A 16,483-nucleotide genomic window follows, 5' to 3' on the forward strand; every position below is an offset into this window, starting at 1 on the left:
TCTGCATTAGGCCTTGATCGGAGTGTCACTGCCGCGAAAGGGTTCGAACCCGCGTTCCCTTGATCAGTTGCAGAACGCCGTAGCGTCTGAGGTGCGGCGCTAAAAGCATGCAGCTTCCCTCTCCATCTCTCTCTCTCTTTCTCCTGCTCGGGTCAAAACGTCCCATCTGTGCCTACGGCTCTCAAGCCGCCATCACAGCCCGGACATAAAGAGGAGGTACTGGGTGGAGAGGGGCCTTAAAACGACTCGCGCGGAGCCAGCCGCAGCTGAGTATAGGAGGGCGTCCTGCGGCACTGTCCCTATATGAGAAGAGCACTTACTTTCCCAGCGCTCTCAGTCAATTATTGCGCGCAACGTTAACGACTGTGTGTTCTGCGCAGGATCGTAAAAAGCCTGGCGCACACGTCAGGGCCTCCCCCCGCGCTCGTCGCCGCGTTCGCCGAAAGCTTTCTCCGGACGAACTCGTCCGACGCGAACGTGCATTTGCCAGGGTGTGCCCCTGAACCGTCCCCCCTCTTCGTATCCAATCTCGTTTCGACGGTGAAGGGTTGTAAAGTACATCCCGGCGCGCCGGTCAGTGCTCGCGTGACGTCGAGGACGATGGCGGCGAAAGTGTCCGCAAGCCATAAAGCTCCTTCGCATCTCGAAAGACGAGGCCTGACCCCTCCCGTCACCCAACTACCCTCTCCCCAGCACACACCCTGTACCCTCACCCTCTCCACCATACATTTTCCTTCATATGCACACACGCGCACAAACCACGTGGGTGCCCCTATAGAGTCAACAAGCCCCCCTCGAGCCGTTGTGAACCGGATTTAAGGTCGACCGTGTTTACCCCGCCATTATTCACGTTGCCCATGCAGTTCCTCTCGATCGCGTTTGCTCTTTGCACGCTTTTGTTTGACGGAGCCTGTGACGTGCGGTATGCGGTTTGCACGCGTTATGCGTCGCGCCATTAGGCACTCCAATCTATATGCCGCGCGAATATATTGTTCGACGCACTTCCGCTCCGCCAACGCCCAACTGGCATAGCTCTAGTGCCGCATATTTGATAACGGGCAGCGACCGAGACAAGCGGGCCCGCACACACAAGCACACATACATACATAATACAGACATACGTTGAAGTTAGGCGATCGTCCTCCGAGCATTCTTTCTATGTCTCGTACTCAAACGCACAGTGACAGCCATGTTCCATCGAGCCAGCAACCATCTATGTTTCCTAATACATACATACATACATACATACATACATACATACATACATACATACATACATACATACATACATACATACATACATACATACATACATACATACATACATACATACATACATACATACATACATACATACATACATACATACATACATACATACATACATACATACATACATACAACGTACCTATGTGCATCATGTCTTTTGGTCCACTGAATGACAAAGGACCTAATTTGCTTGGAGACTTATGATTGCCTATTTCCGGTGTCAACGAAATGACGTTGGTTTACCTGAAAATTTATCATCAACCCACGTAATCCCCTCCACGTCTCGAATTCTTTTCGCTTCTGTCTGCTGCCGTTTAGTTGCACTAGTAAACCACCGGTTCATCTACGCTGCGCAGCGCACAGCAGATGCACGCGATGCTAAACCGAATGCCTATATGCATGCACAGTGCCTAAATTGTGGCCTTATCCTTGCCATTGTGTGCACCTATCTCCCAAATGTGTCTCTCATCTAGTGAGGAGAGACACTTTCATGCCCCCAATTAAATTTCGCGTGCGGCCGAAATGACAAGCGGATGTGCGACGTGCTTTTCTCAGTGCGTCGTGTATCGTCTCTATCGTTGTCGCGGAACCCATCGCTTGGAAACCCCCGCGTCCTTGCGCACATACCCTGTCTCCACGATGTAAATTTCCACCGGAGAGGACGCAACAGCTGCCCGTTCTTGGGCGAGGAGGCAATAGAAAGAATGCGGAAAGAAAACCCGAGGACTCACACAGACTACACACGCACTTCAGTTCGCGCTGTTTCGGCACGCCCTCTATGTGATCCCGTACGTGAAGGACTGAACCTCACATCGGAGCCGTATATATAGTGCCGAGCTCTTGCTGTTATCGTCGCTGTCGCTGCCTTCGCTGCGTATCAGTTGACAGGTGGGCGGGATGCGTGCCCGCGCTATGCGCGACTCGCCGCGAAATCGTGAACTCCTTGCCTTCGCGCCGTATCGTTTCGGAACCCTGTTGATAAGCGCGGGGAAAAAAAAAAAAAAAGGGCGCCGCGCCAACTCCACCGAACACGAAAACTGCACACCCTATGCTCCATTCGTGAGGCCGATTTCGAATGCAGGAAGGTCTCTCGTCTTCTTTTCTTCTCCTGATCTTTCTTTTTACCTCTTTTTCTTGTTTCTTACGCGCCCCGCGCACTGCTTGAGAAAAGGCGTCGGCCGCCCCCAGCCCGGCAACGGCGCACCGCCCATGCGGTGCACGCAAGAATGTGCTCCGCGGCATATTCTCACGTGCCGCCGGCTCAGCCGCCAGACTCGGTAAGTTCTCCCTTTTTGCCCTGCCGCCCCTCTTCTTTCTTTATCGTCTTCAAACACCCATTTGCTCTCACGCGCAGGCACGGGTTAAACCCAGTGTTTACGAGTCTACGCTCGGGTCGCCGACGTATACACTGCTCGCGCACAAGGACCGTATGCGGGACCTGGTAGTACCACGAAGTCGTCTAGCTCCCCCCCCCCTCCCTCCCCACTCTCTCTCTCTCTCTGTCGTCTAGCTCCCCCCCTCCCCCTTCCCACCTTCCTCTCTCTCTCTCTCTTCATCATAGCTTTCGAATAGCTTGCGTAAGCAAACACAGAAACCTCGACGAATGGTACAGGAAGGAGAACAGCGGCCGTGCCAAGCCGGAAGCCATTGCGAAGATCAACGGTCTTTACTCGCTACCTGTGTGCATGCTTGGCAAGCGGGAAAGAGCAACACTGTGTGTTTATACGGGAAGGGTCTTCAGCCGGCACGCCGCGTTGTTTGGCGTTGCAGCAACCGCCCATTTCATTAGAATTTCGGCACGGAGTTAAAAAAAGTGTTTGTTAGTCGCGAACGCACGTCTTCGTCGGACAACGGACGACTTCCCGCAACGATCAATTTCATTGGCCTCCGAGAGCGAAGCGCGAGTGTACGCAACGGAGACGAGAAGCGACGAGCTTGCGGACGCATAGAATACGGATACAGCTCAACAAGACTTGTTTGGTCGGCCTGTCGCTCGCGATCTACCGGATACGTACTGACGCGAATTGGAAACGAGAAAAGGTGAGGGAAACACGGGGAACGCCTTGCACCCCGTTGCTTTTGTTTCGACGTTCTCGGAAGTTAGGTACAGTGCAACGACGGCTAGGGCTCGAGTCAGCCAATCACTAAAGAGAGAGCCAGACACGATTTTCCCGAGTCGCCGCCACAGGGCACGACATGTCGGGTGCTTCAAGCAGGCAGCCGGTGCATAACCTCGGGCCTGCTGATCGTGTACCCAGTTCTCCACGCAACGGCGCGTTAAATAAAACACGCGGGCTCGCCCGTGCGCGAGAGAACTCCGAAACCTGCCGACTCGCCGACCCGTTGACTCGGCGCGCATTCGTCACGTCGCGTGCACCGAGAACGGGGCACGTACAAACACGCCACGAAGAGCAGAGGACGTATATATTTGCACGTGCTCTCACAAGCGGCCGTACCGCGCGCTCCGGAAAGTAAAAACAGAGAAAGAAAGAAACAGACGCGCGGTTGCGGCGGCGCACTCACGCACGCGCGAAGAAAACAACCCGCGGACAAGTGCCCAGGAAACGCAGCAGCAAGTCTCCTGTCGCCGTTCGTGCGGCGTTCGCCGCGTCGTCGTTTCGGGAGAGAACGGTCTTCACGCGGCGCACACAAACCAGCGCGCGCACGACCTTCCGTCCCCCCCCCCCCCCCTTCATTTTTCCCGGACCCTCATTTCGTATTCCTGCAGACGTGCCCGGGAGCCCCGCAACAGCACGTGCACGCACTACTCACGTCGCCCCACTGCAACCCCCCCCCCCCTTCACCCCGTCCTCTTAACCAGCGCTCAACCGTTTGCTCCCTGCTAAGCCTTGTTTGTCTCTTTTGTGTTGTCAAGCGTTTAACGTGTTCGTTGGCCCCAGAGAAACGCGCTTTTGTCCCGTTTGTGCGCCGACGTGTGTGTCACCTATAGCTCAGTGTGGCGCGGGACGACGGCTACTATATACTGCGCTATACTATCTACTACTATACTGCGCCGCGCGCTGTTCTGTCCTCCGTGCTCTGCCCTTGCTCTCTCTCTTTCTCTCTCTCTTCGTACGAAAATCCCGTGCGTCGTTTTTTTTTTGCACGTGGGACGAAATTGCCGCAGGTGTGCACGCAGCGTTCCGAATCGTGCCGCGTTACACGCGAGACACGCCTCGCGTCTATCGCGAGTTTCTCGTCGTTGCGGATACGCGAAGTGTTGTCCGCGCGAGCGTTCCATTGAAGGAGCCGGAAGGAGACACGGTCGATGGTCAGGAGCGTATGGGAGCCGGAATCAAGCACGAATCTGAATGCACGATTGGTCGGATTATCGTGGATGCGATGGAACGGGAGCTTGAAAGGTTACCTACCACCAAGACGTGTTGCGTAGCAGACCGACTTAACAGAATTGTACATGCAGTGAAGATAACATAACCCCATCGAGAAGATGCGAAAAAGAGTGTATGTCCCGTCAAACAGCCGCAGTTGTGTGAGTCGGCGCAAAGAGACATGACTTCGTCGCAGAAGGAATTGCCCACGAACACGCGATGCGTCCTGTCAGTATATACGTACAGTTTGCTTGCAATCTGGGTTATTTCATTAATCTAGCCAGGAAACGGAACTGTCAAATAAACGGCAGTGCATCGGAAAATGCGGCGCAAAGCTCGCATCGTTTGCTTTCTTCGAGGTGGGGAATGCCGTTGAGCTTCATTAGGTGTGTGGTCAGGCTCGAACACTCACAAGAAACCAGTTGTATTTTAATTGTACAAGAAGCATGCTGTAATGTTCTGCGGGAAAGATCGAGAGAGATGGGTATGGAGGCAGGTGGCACTAACTAAGGTGGCGTCTTTGAATCGTATACAGCCTAGACGAGGCTCATTCTTCCTGAATAGGTTTTAGATTACTAGCAAACAAGGGGAGGTAACGCTGGGCGCCAAATAAAAACTTTAACCTGATTTACCGCCAGCAATTAGTAAGAGCTTAATTCATCGATCATTCAGTTGTGGAGCCTTACATCCGCAAGGTCCACGCAAAAGACAACTGTTTTTTTACTGTCACGCTATCGACATCATGAAGTTGGAATATATATTGTGCAGAATTTCGGATTATCATGTTCCTTTCTTTTTAATTTGTCAACTTTGCGCGTTTGCGCGCACTAACAATACATCCGTGCATTTCCTGTCTACCAAGTGACACTGGTCACACCACCGCTCGAACGCAGAACACAGGCACATAGGCTTGCAAACGACACAACACTGAAGTTTCACATTTATGTTCCAGCAACTGCCCAGAGTAGCCCCGTGCGTTCTTTAAATTTCTGCGCGCTAGCAACCCTTCGCTCCAACTCCGACCTCCACCCGGGCTTCACCGACATCGCTTCTATGCCAGGCATCGCTGCTATGCGGGCTGTGGTTGGAAGTGGCTTTCACGAAGGCGTACACTTACTTAGATTGGAACAACCGACAGCTCTGCGTGCGAGGCCTGCTGCGGCGGAGAGAACATTGAACATTTTTTGTGCCACTGTCATCGATTTCAGTCGGAAAAGCAAAATTATCTATCGCATTGCGACGACTGGACGATCGGCCGCTGTCCGTGCAAGTGCTACTTGAAGACCGTCCGCCACCTCCCGTCGGCTCACAAAACTGTAAAAGCAATTGTGTCTTTCTTGAGGGCGACTGGCTTGCGTGGACGTCTTTTAGTTGCTCATACCCTCCGCGTACGTGCGCGAGCTCACCGCGTCTTTCCTGCCCCCCCCCCCCCCCACCCCTGCACTTACTCTCTATATGTCAGCTTGCTATACCCGCTTTCCCGTCCCCAAAATCGGGTAGCTAACAAGACGCATTTCGGTTTACCATCCCTGCCTTCGCTCTTTCTTTCCTCCTCCTGCGCGCTGGCAATATGTAATTTCTCCTTCCCGCCTTCCTAAATGGCATAGCGCCAAACGTTAACCACGAATTGCACATTCCGTTTGTTTCTTCTTATCTCTGGGTGCGTGATTTGCAAATCTGGCGCTCGAAAAGCCAATATCGGTGTAGCTGTGTCAATGTGCTGCCGGTCGAAAGCATGTCGCAGACAAACAACCATAAGACATCGCATGGGATAGTATTCCAGAGCACAGCGCAATTTTCTTACAGAGCTCGGCAAATGTACACAGCGAAACGCTAAACGCGAGGTTTCACAGAAGCCCAACATTCTGCAGAAATGTTTAAAGGCGAGTACAACATCGTGAATATAAGAATATGAAAATGAGGCAATGGTCAAAGCGGCGATGAGTTTAGGGAGCTCATCAGCACAGTTCAGCTGTTGCGCTTCAAAACATGAGTACTGTGGATAGATTGTTGGTTGGGCGCTAATGTTAGCCCTTGAAACACGTTGATCTTAAATACATTTCCTGAGGTCTGCCGCCTTAATTCGTGCCACATCAAGCTATTTCTTGGACCCAAAAATTCTGTTTCACTCTGAAGAATGCGCGCACGCGCGTCCTTGCCAACCGACGTGCAGCGACGCTTCATCAACGTGAATGCGAAGTAGAAATAAGCAGAAGGCAGGGAATAAACAAAACAAAAGAACACAAGGTTGCGGATGAGACCATGGTTCTGGTACCAACGTTTCGGCTATCCCAATTGTCGTTTGGGAAACAACACCCGTTGTCGAAGCGCTGGCATCAGTGTGCGGGCCGAGAACTCTGTTCTGCGCCCGTTGCAACGTTTAAAAACTTCACTCAAATTCAACACCTATCGATCTGCCCGGAAAGACCGACCGTCTTTCGAAGAAGCTTTGAACAGACCAAATTATCAATGGCAAACTCACCGGCATGTCGAGAGCTTCGCGGCGACCGCTGAATACTCCAACGTGCTACGCCCATCGCACGAAGCAAATAAGTCAGCAAATGATGAATGCTTGCGTATCCGCCCAAGAAAGAAAAATAAAAAAACAGTAGACCAACACGTTGTGCAGAGCAGTAACCAACGGAATCACAGCACGTATCCAATCAAGAAGCCGGTTCCTCCTTAAACGCAGTCGGCATGGAGAACACGCACGCAAACACTTTGTTTCATGATCAAGACCAGGCACTTTAACGGGAATAGCAAATTCCTTCGGCTTGTGGTGCCTTGGTGGTTCAGCTGTCAGACGAGTGGATTAATGATGCAGTCCTTCTTTAATCCTGGTTTGCGCACGGCACCGGCCAGGTCCTGCAGCTGGACTCCGATGTCTCTCTCGGTACAGGTGAATTGATGCGGGTTACCTTCGCGCTCGCGTTCGGTACCTCGGTGTCACTGATCACAGGCACCTTGCAGCAGAGACGAAGACCATGATGAGGCCACGCAACCCAAACTTGCTTAATGGTGTCTTCGAAGTGTCGTCGGGCTCCTTTTCTATCTCCACTTGCGAAAGACGAGCGGTGCAAACTCTTCGAGCGTCCAAGAGGAACCTTCTGAGCTCCGAGACTGGAGGAGACTGAAGAGACGCAGGCGGACACGCCGCTGACACGTCGGCGACAGGTCAACGCTGGAAGCGGCGTTCCGCCACTCCGCTTCTCTTTCCGCCCGTGACACCCAGTCTTTTCGTCTTCTTGACTCCGCGCGGAGGGATAGCCGGAGTCCGCCGTTGACTGGCGTCGCGCGGAGGGGGCCAGAGAGGCGCCTGCCGGCCCCGGAGTGGAACGGCAGCTCGAGAGGCACGAGGAGCCAGGCGGGCGAGCAGAGCCAGCGGCAGCGACGGCAGCAATGCAAGCAGCTTTCACGTCGACCCGTACCCCCAAGTCACCCTGCCTGCCTGCTTGCCGTGGTGGCGGTGGCTCGCCCTTCTCCCCGGAGTTAAGCGAGGGTGAAGCGTCACCACGTGACGTCACGTGACGTGAGAGAGGAGGTCCACGTCAGCCTACCTATCTGCCTACCTGGCTGCCTGCTTGCCTGCTGCTGCTGCTGCTTGCCGCCGCTGCTGCCGTGTTTCTCGACTGCATGCTTTGCTTTGCCTCTGGCTGCCTGATTTCCAGGCCGGGCAGCATCAGCGACGGCGGGACTCGCTCGGTGCTCCCCCCCTCCCCCTCCGCTTCCATCCTCCTCGACTCCTTTTCCCCAGCAGTTGGCGAAGGCGGCGGCAGCCGCGCCATTCCCCTGTGTATACCTGTTGTGGCCTCCCCCGTATTGCCGGCTGGCCGCCGGTTGCAGGAGCATTCTCGGCCGCGATTATTATTATTGATAGGCGAAGGGCGAGGGAAAGGAACGGGGGGAGGAGGAGGTGGAGACGGTGGGATGCCGAGGAGCTCCTGCTGCTGCTGCTGCCGGCTTTTGTGGCTCTCTCTGCGCATCGTCCGTCGGCCGTGTTGAGAATCCCGGGGTTCCTGTTTCGTTGTCCATGTTTTCATTCGCTGTCATTTCTTTGAACGGAAGTATAGTCATGTTAAAGACGTCATGACGAAGAAATAAGGCTTGGCGATGCCTTACTATACTACAAACGCGAGAGGTCTGGTGATTCCTGGCGATCCTGCTACGCGAGAGTTTCTACCTCAACAGGTTCCAGCGCACTATCTCGCCACTACCAACGCGTGCGTTTACGGGCTTGCTGGAGTCGTCAGATTTGCGAAATCGGAGTGAAGAAGCACCAGTAAGGGAATTCGCGCATTCGCGCGGCTATATTATCGCAGAAGCGTCTGCGAAAAAGAAGCCTTTCGATTAGCCACCTGGACAGTTGATGACATTTATGGTACATACATAATCCGTTTCTTGCACTGGAACAGTATGCGATGCCTAAACGAGTTTAGCTGGTCTCAGGTGACGGATTTTCCCGCGTTTGAGCTCTCGGCAAGACTTAGGAAAGCTTGACACTAGCAGAAAAGGAAAAGAACCTAGCCCGAATAACTTAAACCGCATGCACAATCCAGGAGTAGCACGCAGCATTGTCAGTCTAAACATGTACACTCGGATATGCACCTCAGATGCCGAAGCATCGCTGACCTTACCTCCTTCTGCGCGGTGTTCTTTCGGCAGAGCTGGCCTTGTATATTATGTCCCAATACTGGACCGGAGTAGTGACCATCCCCTTCTCATGATGCGGGTAACGCCAACCTAAACTATGTCATTGGTTAACCTTGTTTTGAGTCATCATCACGGATGGCGTTTTCAACGTTCTGACAAGTGACAGCTGGGGCTCGCAATTAAGCAGCGACTAATTGCTGAAAACAACGTCGCTATCGTAGTTTAAGGCATTAGGATAACAATGTCAGGAATGGCCGAACAAAAAGCTGAACTAAGTGACCTAATTAGTGCTCAGATTTCGCTTTCGCCTAATTCATCATAGCTTCGATAGCATTCTCTATGACGCCTTTTAACGTCCTCTTTTGCAGATGCCGTCTTAACCAGGCAAATTATTAGTATAGCGCTATAGTTCGCTCTGCTGCTGCTTATTGAGTGAACTACTGGATTGAGAAGAATAGCTGCAAGGGTTAAGATGGAATATCTACACAATCTGTATCAGCCTGATAAAGACATTGTGCTATTCGACTCTGCAGATAGGTCGCTGCGAATAAACACGCACTTGAATGGAAATTCTAGCAGTGGGTTCGGAGTTAAATATGCACAAAATGATTCTGCATATTCTAGCCAAGGAAAGCAAGACCTAATGAGTGGTGATCGAGGCCTAGAGCAGCATACGTTGCACATTATGAGAAGAAAATGTGCGCGAATATAAAAATTGGGATGCTGTGTGTTGGGAGACACACACAAGCTGCAGCTTGCCAACCTTTGTATAGACAGATGCTGGCTTTAACGAAAATCCTGGAGACGTTTACAGGGACGGCCAACTGGCATAATCTCGAGGCATTGGATGAAGTGCGACACATGCAACGATGAAAAACACAGGGAAGGCGCATAAACTAACTCAGGTGCGAACATAAGGCTATTCACAAAGTGTCACGGTCTTTTCCTGTGACGCGGAAGCTCACATAATGGACAGTACATTTGCTAAAGTTTCTCGAACTTGAATCTGTCACGAGGTCCGCAGGAAGCGTAGAATAGCGTGTATAAGGCATTCCGAGCTGAAAACGGCCTGGGCTAGTGTCGCAGGATTTCTCTTCTCTGACAAGGGGCGATCGTCCAAGTCTATGTAGCGCAGTAGAGAGTTCTTTTCTGTGCACACTGTGGCCGTGGGGCAGTCACATAGGAAATGCCCGGGTCTCCTCACACTCGCAGTATACCGCGTTCAAGACCGGCCATTCTAACGCGGAATGAGTAGGCGTTTATAAATAGGTCGCCGAGTTACCACGCCGGAGGTAAGCTTCGGCTCGTGGAATCCCGCACGTAATTCGAGCTGCAGGTGTGGATCGAAGCTATGGAGACGAGCGTCCGTGAATTCAAGCGTGTTCTATATACGTGTCACTGTCAGCATTGCCACGTGGAGGTGCCCTCGCACGAGAGGCAGTAACGGCGCTGTACTTATCTCTTCTATTTTCTCCTTTAAAACCACTCATCATCACTGCCACTTTCTCTCTGTTTGTTTGATTTCTGAAGTATTCCTATTATTTTTCATTCCCCACGCCCCTTTACGCAGTACAGGGTAGCCGGCTGGTTTTACACTCTTGCTGTCTTTCCCTCTTTTTTTTTTCTTCTCCTTTGAGGGGCGCTAAGAACCGCACAACGAGCTACGAAAACGAAAGGGCCAAGCGTAACGCTGAGAGACAGAAAGGCGGCAGTATGGATTACACAGGAAACGCGGGCGCGCGATATTACTCGTGAGAGATCGAGAGAAAGGATCGCAGCGGGGCGTGTCATCACGTAATGCGTCCAACGCGCTATAATCGGTGGTCAGCTAGAGTAACAGAATGGGTTGCGAAAGGAGGGCAAACGCTACAGTCGAGCGAGGGGTGGTGGAGAATTACACGGACAGATGAGGTTAGGGGGAAATTTGTGTCAACTGGGCGCATCACGTAAAGTGGGAGCGGCTGCCGTGTGGGACAGGGGTAATTGAAGCTCTCAGGGAGAGGCCCCTGTCTCGAGGCCGACCTAATTAGACTGATGATGATGAATACGTGGACGCAACCGCGTCGTTCGGCGTTTTTCCCTCGGCTCTCCGCCGGAACACATAGACCACGTGTGGAAGGTGGCCTGTGTAAGTGTATCCGTTGTAATTTGGCGGAATTACGACCACCGTTCCCGTGGTGGTAACCGCAGGTGGTTATCTCTCTGTACTTTCGGTAATTTTTTTTAATTATTTTACAGCCTGAAGTTAATGTCGTGATGCTTCAGAACACGAAAGAAGTTCGTATCACCGTTTATATTGCCGCGCGGCCCAGTTCCTTGAGCGAAAACGTCCGCCTTAAAGCGTGTTCGGTATATATAGTAAACAAGGCTGATTAAAATATCTTTTTTTTTTCGAAGGCGTAGAGCTCAAAATTTCCAAAAATGAAGGCTGGTTTTCCGCGTTCTAGGATAAGGTCGCGTGCTATATTTCTTTGTAAAACAGAAGGCCCGTTATTTTTTTCTTTTATGGTATGTAGGTTGACTGACTCATTTATTATTGAAGATTATGACATCCGAAAGCCTCCACGTGCGTTGGTCTGCTGTGTTGCTCCCCTGCAGCCCCAGAAGATCAACTGTGGGCAATCCAGCGGGCCGATGATGCCAGAGCCCAATTAAGGGCTCGTGGCAGACGCCTAGGCAGGGTCAAGCCCACCCTATTAACCTGCCGGACAAAAATAAAGTTTTCACCACCACCACGACCATCCCGAATCATCACCGCAGTGGAGAATTCCGGATTAAATTTGACCACCTGGGGTTATTTACCTTCTAAATGAACATTATTTATTTATTTCATATCCGCAGAGCAGGTACACACCATCGATAGGGAACTCCAAACGATATTATTAAGGACAGTGGCAGCATAAAAAAACAAAAATGCGCGAGAGGTACAATATGTGCAAAATGATATCATCAAAATCAACCTACAGTCTTTACTACGACTTCCCTCATGGCGTATGCTATGCGGTTTGGCGACGTTATAGCCCACGATAACTTAATTTAGTTTCGAAACAAACGAAGTTTATTCTTCTCTGCATCTCGTTCCTTATGTAATGTTCTCTGAAATTGGTCTACATATAAAAAAAAAAGTTATGTTACGCTTCTTTGCTCTGCGTAGTTCACCCCATGCTCGGCGCCTTGCTAAAGAACTAGACCACACGTGCAATTTACGCGCCCTGCGTGCTTGGCGTATATGTCAATACAAACGCGGCGCGTACACGTAGTACAACAATTTCCAGAATATACGAGAAGAAAATAAACGGTCATTTCTGTATGAAAACTTTCCTGTTCGTCACCCTCCATCGACTGCGGTTTCCGACTTCATTGCTGCGGTTAAGCGAACGACCCCGAGACCCACATTCTTTTGATGGTTTCGCCTTACATCATAAAAAATTTGGAGACACGAGGTGAGCGTTAGGCGTTGGGGCGTGTTTATGTGTGTACAAAGGCGGCGTGTAAGAAACGAGGCGTTTTAAGAGTTTGTTTATTTCTCTCTCTCTATCTATCTACTTGCTTTCTTTGTAACGCAAAATTTTTTTCGGGAGCGGCGCGCCAGCGCGCGCACGTTTTGTCAGAGGCAGGCGAGTTGAATCCCTTGTGAAACTACCACGGTGCTGTTTTCAAAAGCTCGCTTCAAACTCTGCAGCGGCGCTTTCTTTGCAGTCGTGATCGCAGTAGATTGTATTTGCGGGCGGCGCCGCGAAACTGAATTTGCCGCTGTGAAATGGAGCGGAGTAGCTATAGAGTCGTTGGGGTCAGAAAAAGGAAAGAAAGAAAGGAAGAAAGAAAGAGAGAAAGAAAGAAAGAGAGAAAGAAAGACAGAAAGAAAGGAAGAAAGAAAGAAAGAAAGAAAGAAAGAAAGAAAGGGACGTGTTTACCGTAGGTGTCGGAATTTTTCGCAGCATAGGAGTAGCCGTCGAATTGAACTTCTCTTACCGAATATTAAAGAAAGAACCAAAAACAACAACAAAAGGCTGAAAGAAAAAAAGAGGTAAGGTATGTGTGGATGGTGTCTTGTGGGGGAGGGGGGACGGAGGGGGGCGGAGGAACGGCCAGCATTTGTGTGCGAATGCGGTACGCAAGATCAAGGAACCATACACGTGCGTTCATTCTTGAGTCGCACAAAGGAAGAACACGGTGGCTTTGGCTTTTCGCGTAGCGTTTTCGGTGAATTTGAGGCCATATACTCGCGGGTTATGTGGCCTCATTTGAAGCCATTGTGACGTCAGTGGTATAACCGATTGGCGCATTTCGAACGTATACGTACCTACGCGAGCACTCTGGTCACTCGCGCGCATACGACGCACGTGATCTGTTTGCTGGGTCAAGACGATTACAGCAGCCGGCCTATAGTCGCCACTTGCGGCAGGGCGGTACTTCATTCTCACCGATAGGTGTGCACCTAGTATGACACACTGATTGTAACACTGTAGACTTCAGCACACGCACTGATGGGGATCTCATTGAGGGGCTGACGAAGTAGGAAGATTTGTACTGCATACAACATGCATCTTTCCTATGCAATATCCTATTCAAGTCGCTAAGAAAGGCGGAGGTGCATTGCGAAGCTCAACTGCATGGAAGTACTGGCTCACAGCGTAGCACCCATTTTTACGGTACACTTTCGCCCTTGCTTCTTGCGACGCCCACTGCGAATGAGCAACACTAGATATATGGTATATTTTCTTCTCACCAATACCCCGACACTAACCCCACGACCCTCTCGTCGAGATGGCACGCTGCCCTGCGTAGCCCCAACCTTGACGACCAACTCTGGGTGACCCAGCAGGCCTGCGAGGCGGCGAAGAGGCAACACCTCGACGTCCCCACGTGGGAGGCCTAGGCCCAGCCACCATCTCTTGCTGGTTTCAATAAAGTTTGTTCAGTCAGTCAAAGGTGAGGCAGATATGGATTGACTGCCGTTCCCATGGTGTCAGGACACTTGCTTCTGGCGGCATACATCATTAAATTATGAAAGCATATATATACGTATGTAGTAACAGTGATCACGCGCGTATACAGTTGTTGCTTTTTTTTTTCTAGAAAGTTTTTTAGGCGCTATACCATTTGCGAAGTTGTGAAGATGGCTGGAACAGCCACTGACCCTGTGGACGTTACACCACTTGCAAGCTCTCACTCTTACAATGAACTCTCTTCATCGCTATCCCGAGATGCGGAATGACTATTGCGTTATGCAGCCGCAGCGCGCTGCGAATTAGCCAGTGACAGCTGCTGCTTCTTGTCCAGTGGCTTTGAAAACATTGAGAAACGCTCTGCATCTTGGTTCTTAATTCCTGCAACGTGACACCCTCTATCTATAAATTCCATCTTCCATCATCAATCGGATTTATTCATGAAGCTGCGTGCTTTGGAGTTTTGAAGCTGTCACAGGGTTGCGTGGCAATGGATGTGCGTACAGCTGCAGCCTATACTTCCACTTATTTCTCTGTACAAGTCCGCTTTACCGAGATGTATTAGTCCTGGGATAGCTTGCACCGGTGTACAGTAGAAATGAAGCGCCGTCAAAGATATAGCACTGGGTGTCATATTTCGGTAGGTTGAGTTTGATACCTCGACATGATGATTGGCTAAGTGAAACTTAACGCAACGCCCATAGTATAGCGCTTTTAGTATGCTGGAGTGAAGTTTCAGTTGGTGGATAGTTCATAAAATGGAACACCAATAATAAGATGCTACAACGCTATGTCTGAGTCAACTAAGAATTCATTCTTTCTCTCTCTTTTTTTTTTTACTACCAATGTACTCACCATGGCGAGGAATAAATATGAACAGGTTGTTCCAATTTTCCTTAAAGTGGAATAGTGTGTGTGCTTTTAGGGGTTAATTCACTCGGTGTATGACGAACCCCGAACAGCCTTGCTTGCAACGAGACTGCTGGCCAAGCGGGCAGGAAGTCTAGTACTACACCGCGCTGTACCAACCGCGTAGATGACGCAGTTAGTATATCGCTACTAGAAGCAGAAACATCATTGGCGGCGCGAGCGTTTCCTCTGCTGCCCTCACAAACGCGCTCACAAGATCTTGGATGACAAGCACCTGCGCATCCAGTACGGACGACAGCCGCATCGACGGCATGTCGCCTTTATTGCTGACGAGCAGCGGAGCGATCTGGAGCAGCCTATATGCGTTTCAACATGGCCGCGCCGACGGTTCATCGATTGTGCGCTGCCCGGCAGTTCTTCGATGCCGGAAACATTTTCTTCACGGCGGAGTGCACGGCCAATCTGGCGTGCTCGTTTCGACTGGATCGAGGATTGTGTGCTGTGTCGGAATCGCCCCTTCCAACTGTTCGTCCCGTTTCAGCCACCGGTGAGTGTCTTATCTGTATTAATTAAGGAAGCTTGCACGGTTGAATAGAATAACGTTGCCTGCATGGCTACAGCGACGTGGAAGCGCCGGTATTCTGTGTTATTCTATCGTGCTTGTTCCTTCACGCCTTTCTAAAGGAGAGTCCAGACCCGCCGTGGTTGCTCAGTGGCTATGGTGTTAGGCTGCTGAGCACGAGATCGCGGGATCGAATCCCGGCCCCGGCGGCCGCATTTCGATGGGGGCGAAATGCGAAAACACTCGTGTGCTTAGATTTAGGTGCACGTTAAAGAACCCCAGGTGGTCGAAATTTCCGGAGCCCCTCCACTACGGCGTGCCTCATAATCAGAAAGTGGTTTTGGCACGTAAAACCCCATATATTATTAAAGGAGAGTCCAGAATAACTCTCCCGATTCGCCATTTTCCTGACGTGGATGGCACTGAGAACGAGCGCCTGGAGATAAGATTCCTCTTTCGTTTCCCCTGGAATTGACGCCGGTGTAAACGCATCGCGGGTTAAATGCATTCCACAAAATGGGTCCTTGCCACTGCGACTGTCCTTTAAAGCAACTATAGTTGCAGTAACGTCAGCCCTCTGCACCTGCCGTCATGCTTTTCAGCATATAGGCTGGCCAAATAAGCGCCACTCACTCAAACTCGCTTACAACGTAAAATTTTTTTTTTTTTTGCTTAGGACTCGGTTTTGATATAAAATTATCCGCAGCCGGGCTCACTCAGACTCAGACTCAACAAAGTTCTACTCAGCCGGGCTGACTCAGACTACACAGATCGGTCTGAGCGAGTCAACTCGTGAGTTTGCCGACCTATGCGCTTTTCAGGGTCACGCGTGACAAGTTCACGACAAATTGCCG

The 16,483-nt window shown here is 51.0% G+C and overlaps 1 protein-coding gene and 1 long non-coding RNA gene across 3 annotated transcripts in view; one reads left to right on the forward strand and one right to left on the reverse strand.

The window, feature by feature from the left end:
• Window positions 1-16,483, reverse strand: part of LOC135911635 (nucleolar and coiled-body phosphoprotein 1-like) — a 179,982-nt gene that overhangs the window by 45,754 nt on the left and 117,745 nt on the right. Inside the window, exon 1 of one of the 2 annotated variants that reach the window (XM_065443977.2) lies at window positions 7,081-8,177. The exons of the other annotated variant lie outside the window; for it this stretch is intronic. Within the exon in view, the coding sequence (XP_065300049.1) occupies window positions 7,081-7,086 (6 nt within the window). The 5' untranslated portion in view covers window positions 7,087-8,177. Of the gene's footprint in view, window positions 1-7,080; window positions 8,178-16,483 lie in introns of those variants that run through there. 2 annotated transcript variants of the gene reach the window in all.
• The window catches only part of LOC135911636 (uncharacterized), a 180,535-nt gene continuing 179,365 nt past the window's right edge, over window positions 15,314-16,483 (forward strand). The window contains exon 1 of the long non-coding RNA XR_010567410.1: window positions 15,314-15,614. This is a non-coding gene — a long non-coding RNA (uncharacterized lncRNA). The remainder of the gene's footprint in view (window positions 15,615-16,483) is intronic.

Source organism: Dermacentor albipictus, chromosome 5 (assembly GCF_038994185.2).
Source record: "Dermacentor albipictus isolate Rhodes 1998 colony chromosome 5, USDA_Dalb.pri_finalv2, whole genome shotgun sequence".
NCBI lineage: Eukaryota > Metazoa > Arthropoda > Arachnida > Ixodida > Ixodidae > Dermacentor > Dermacentor albipictus.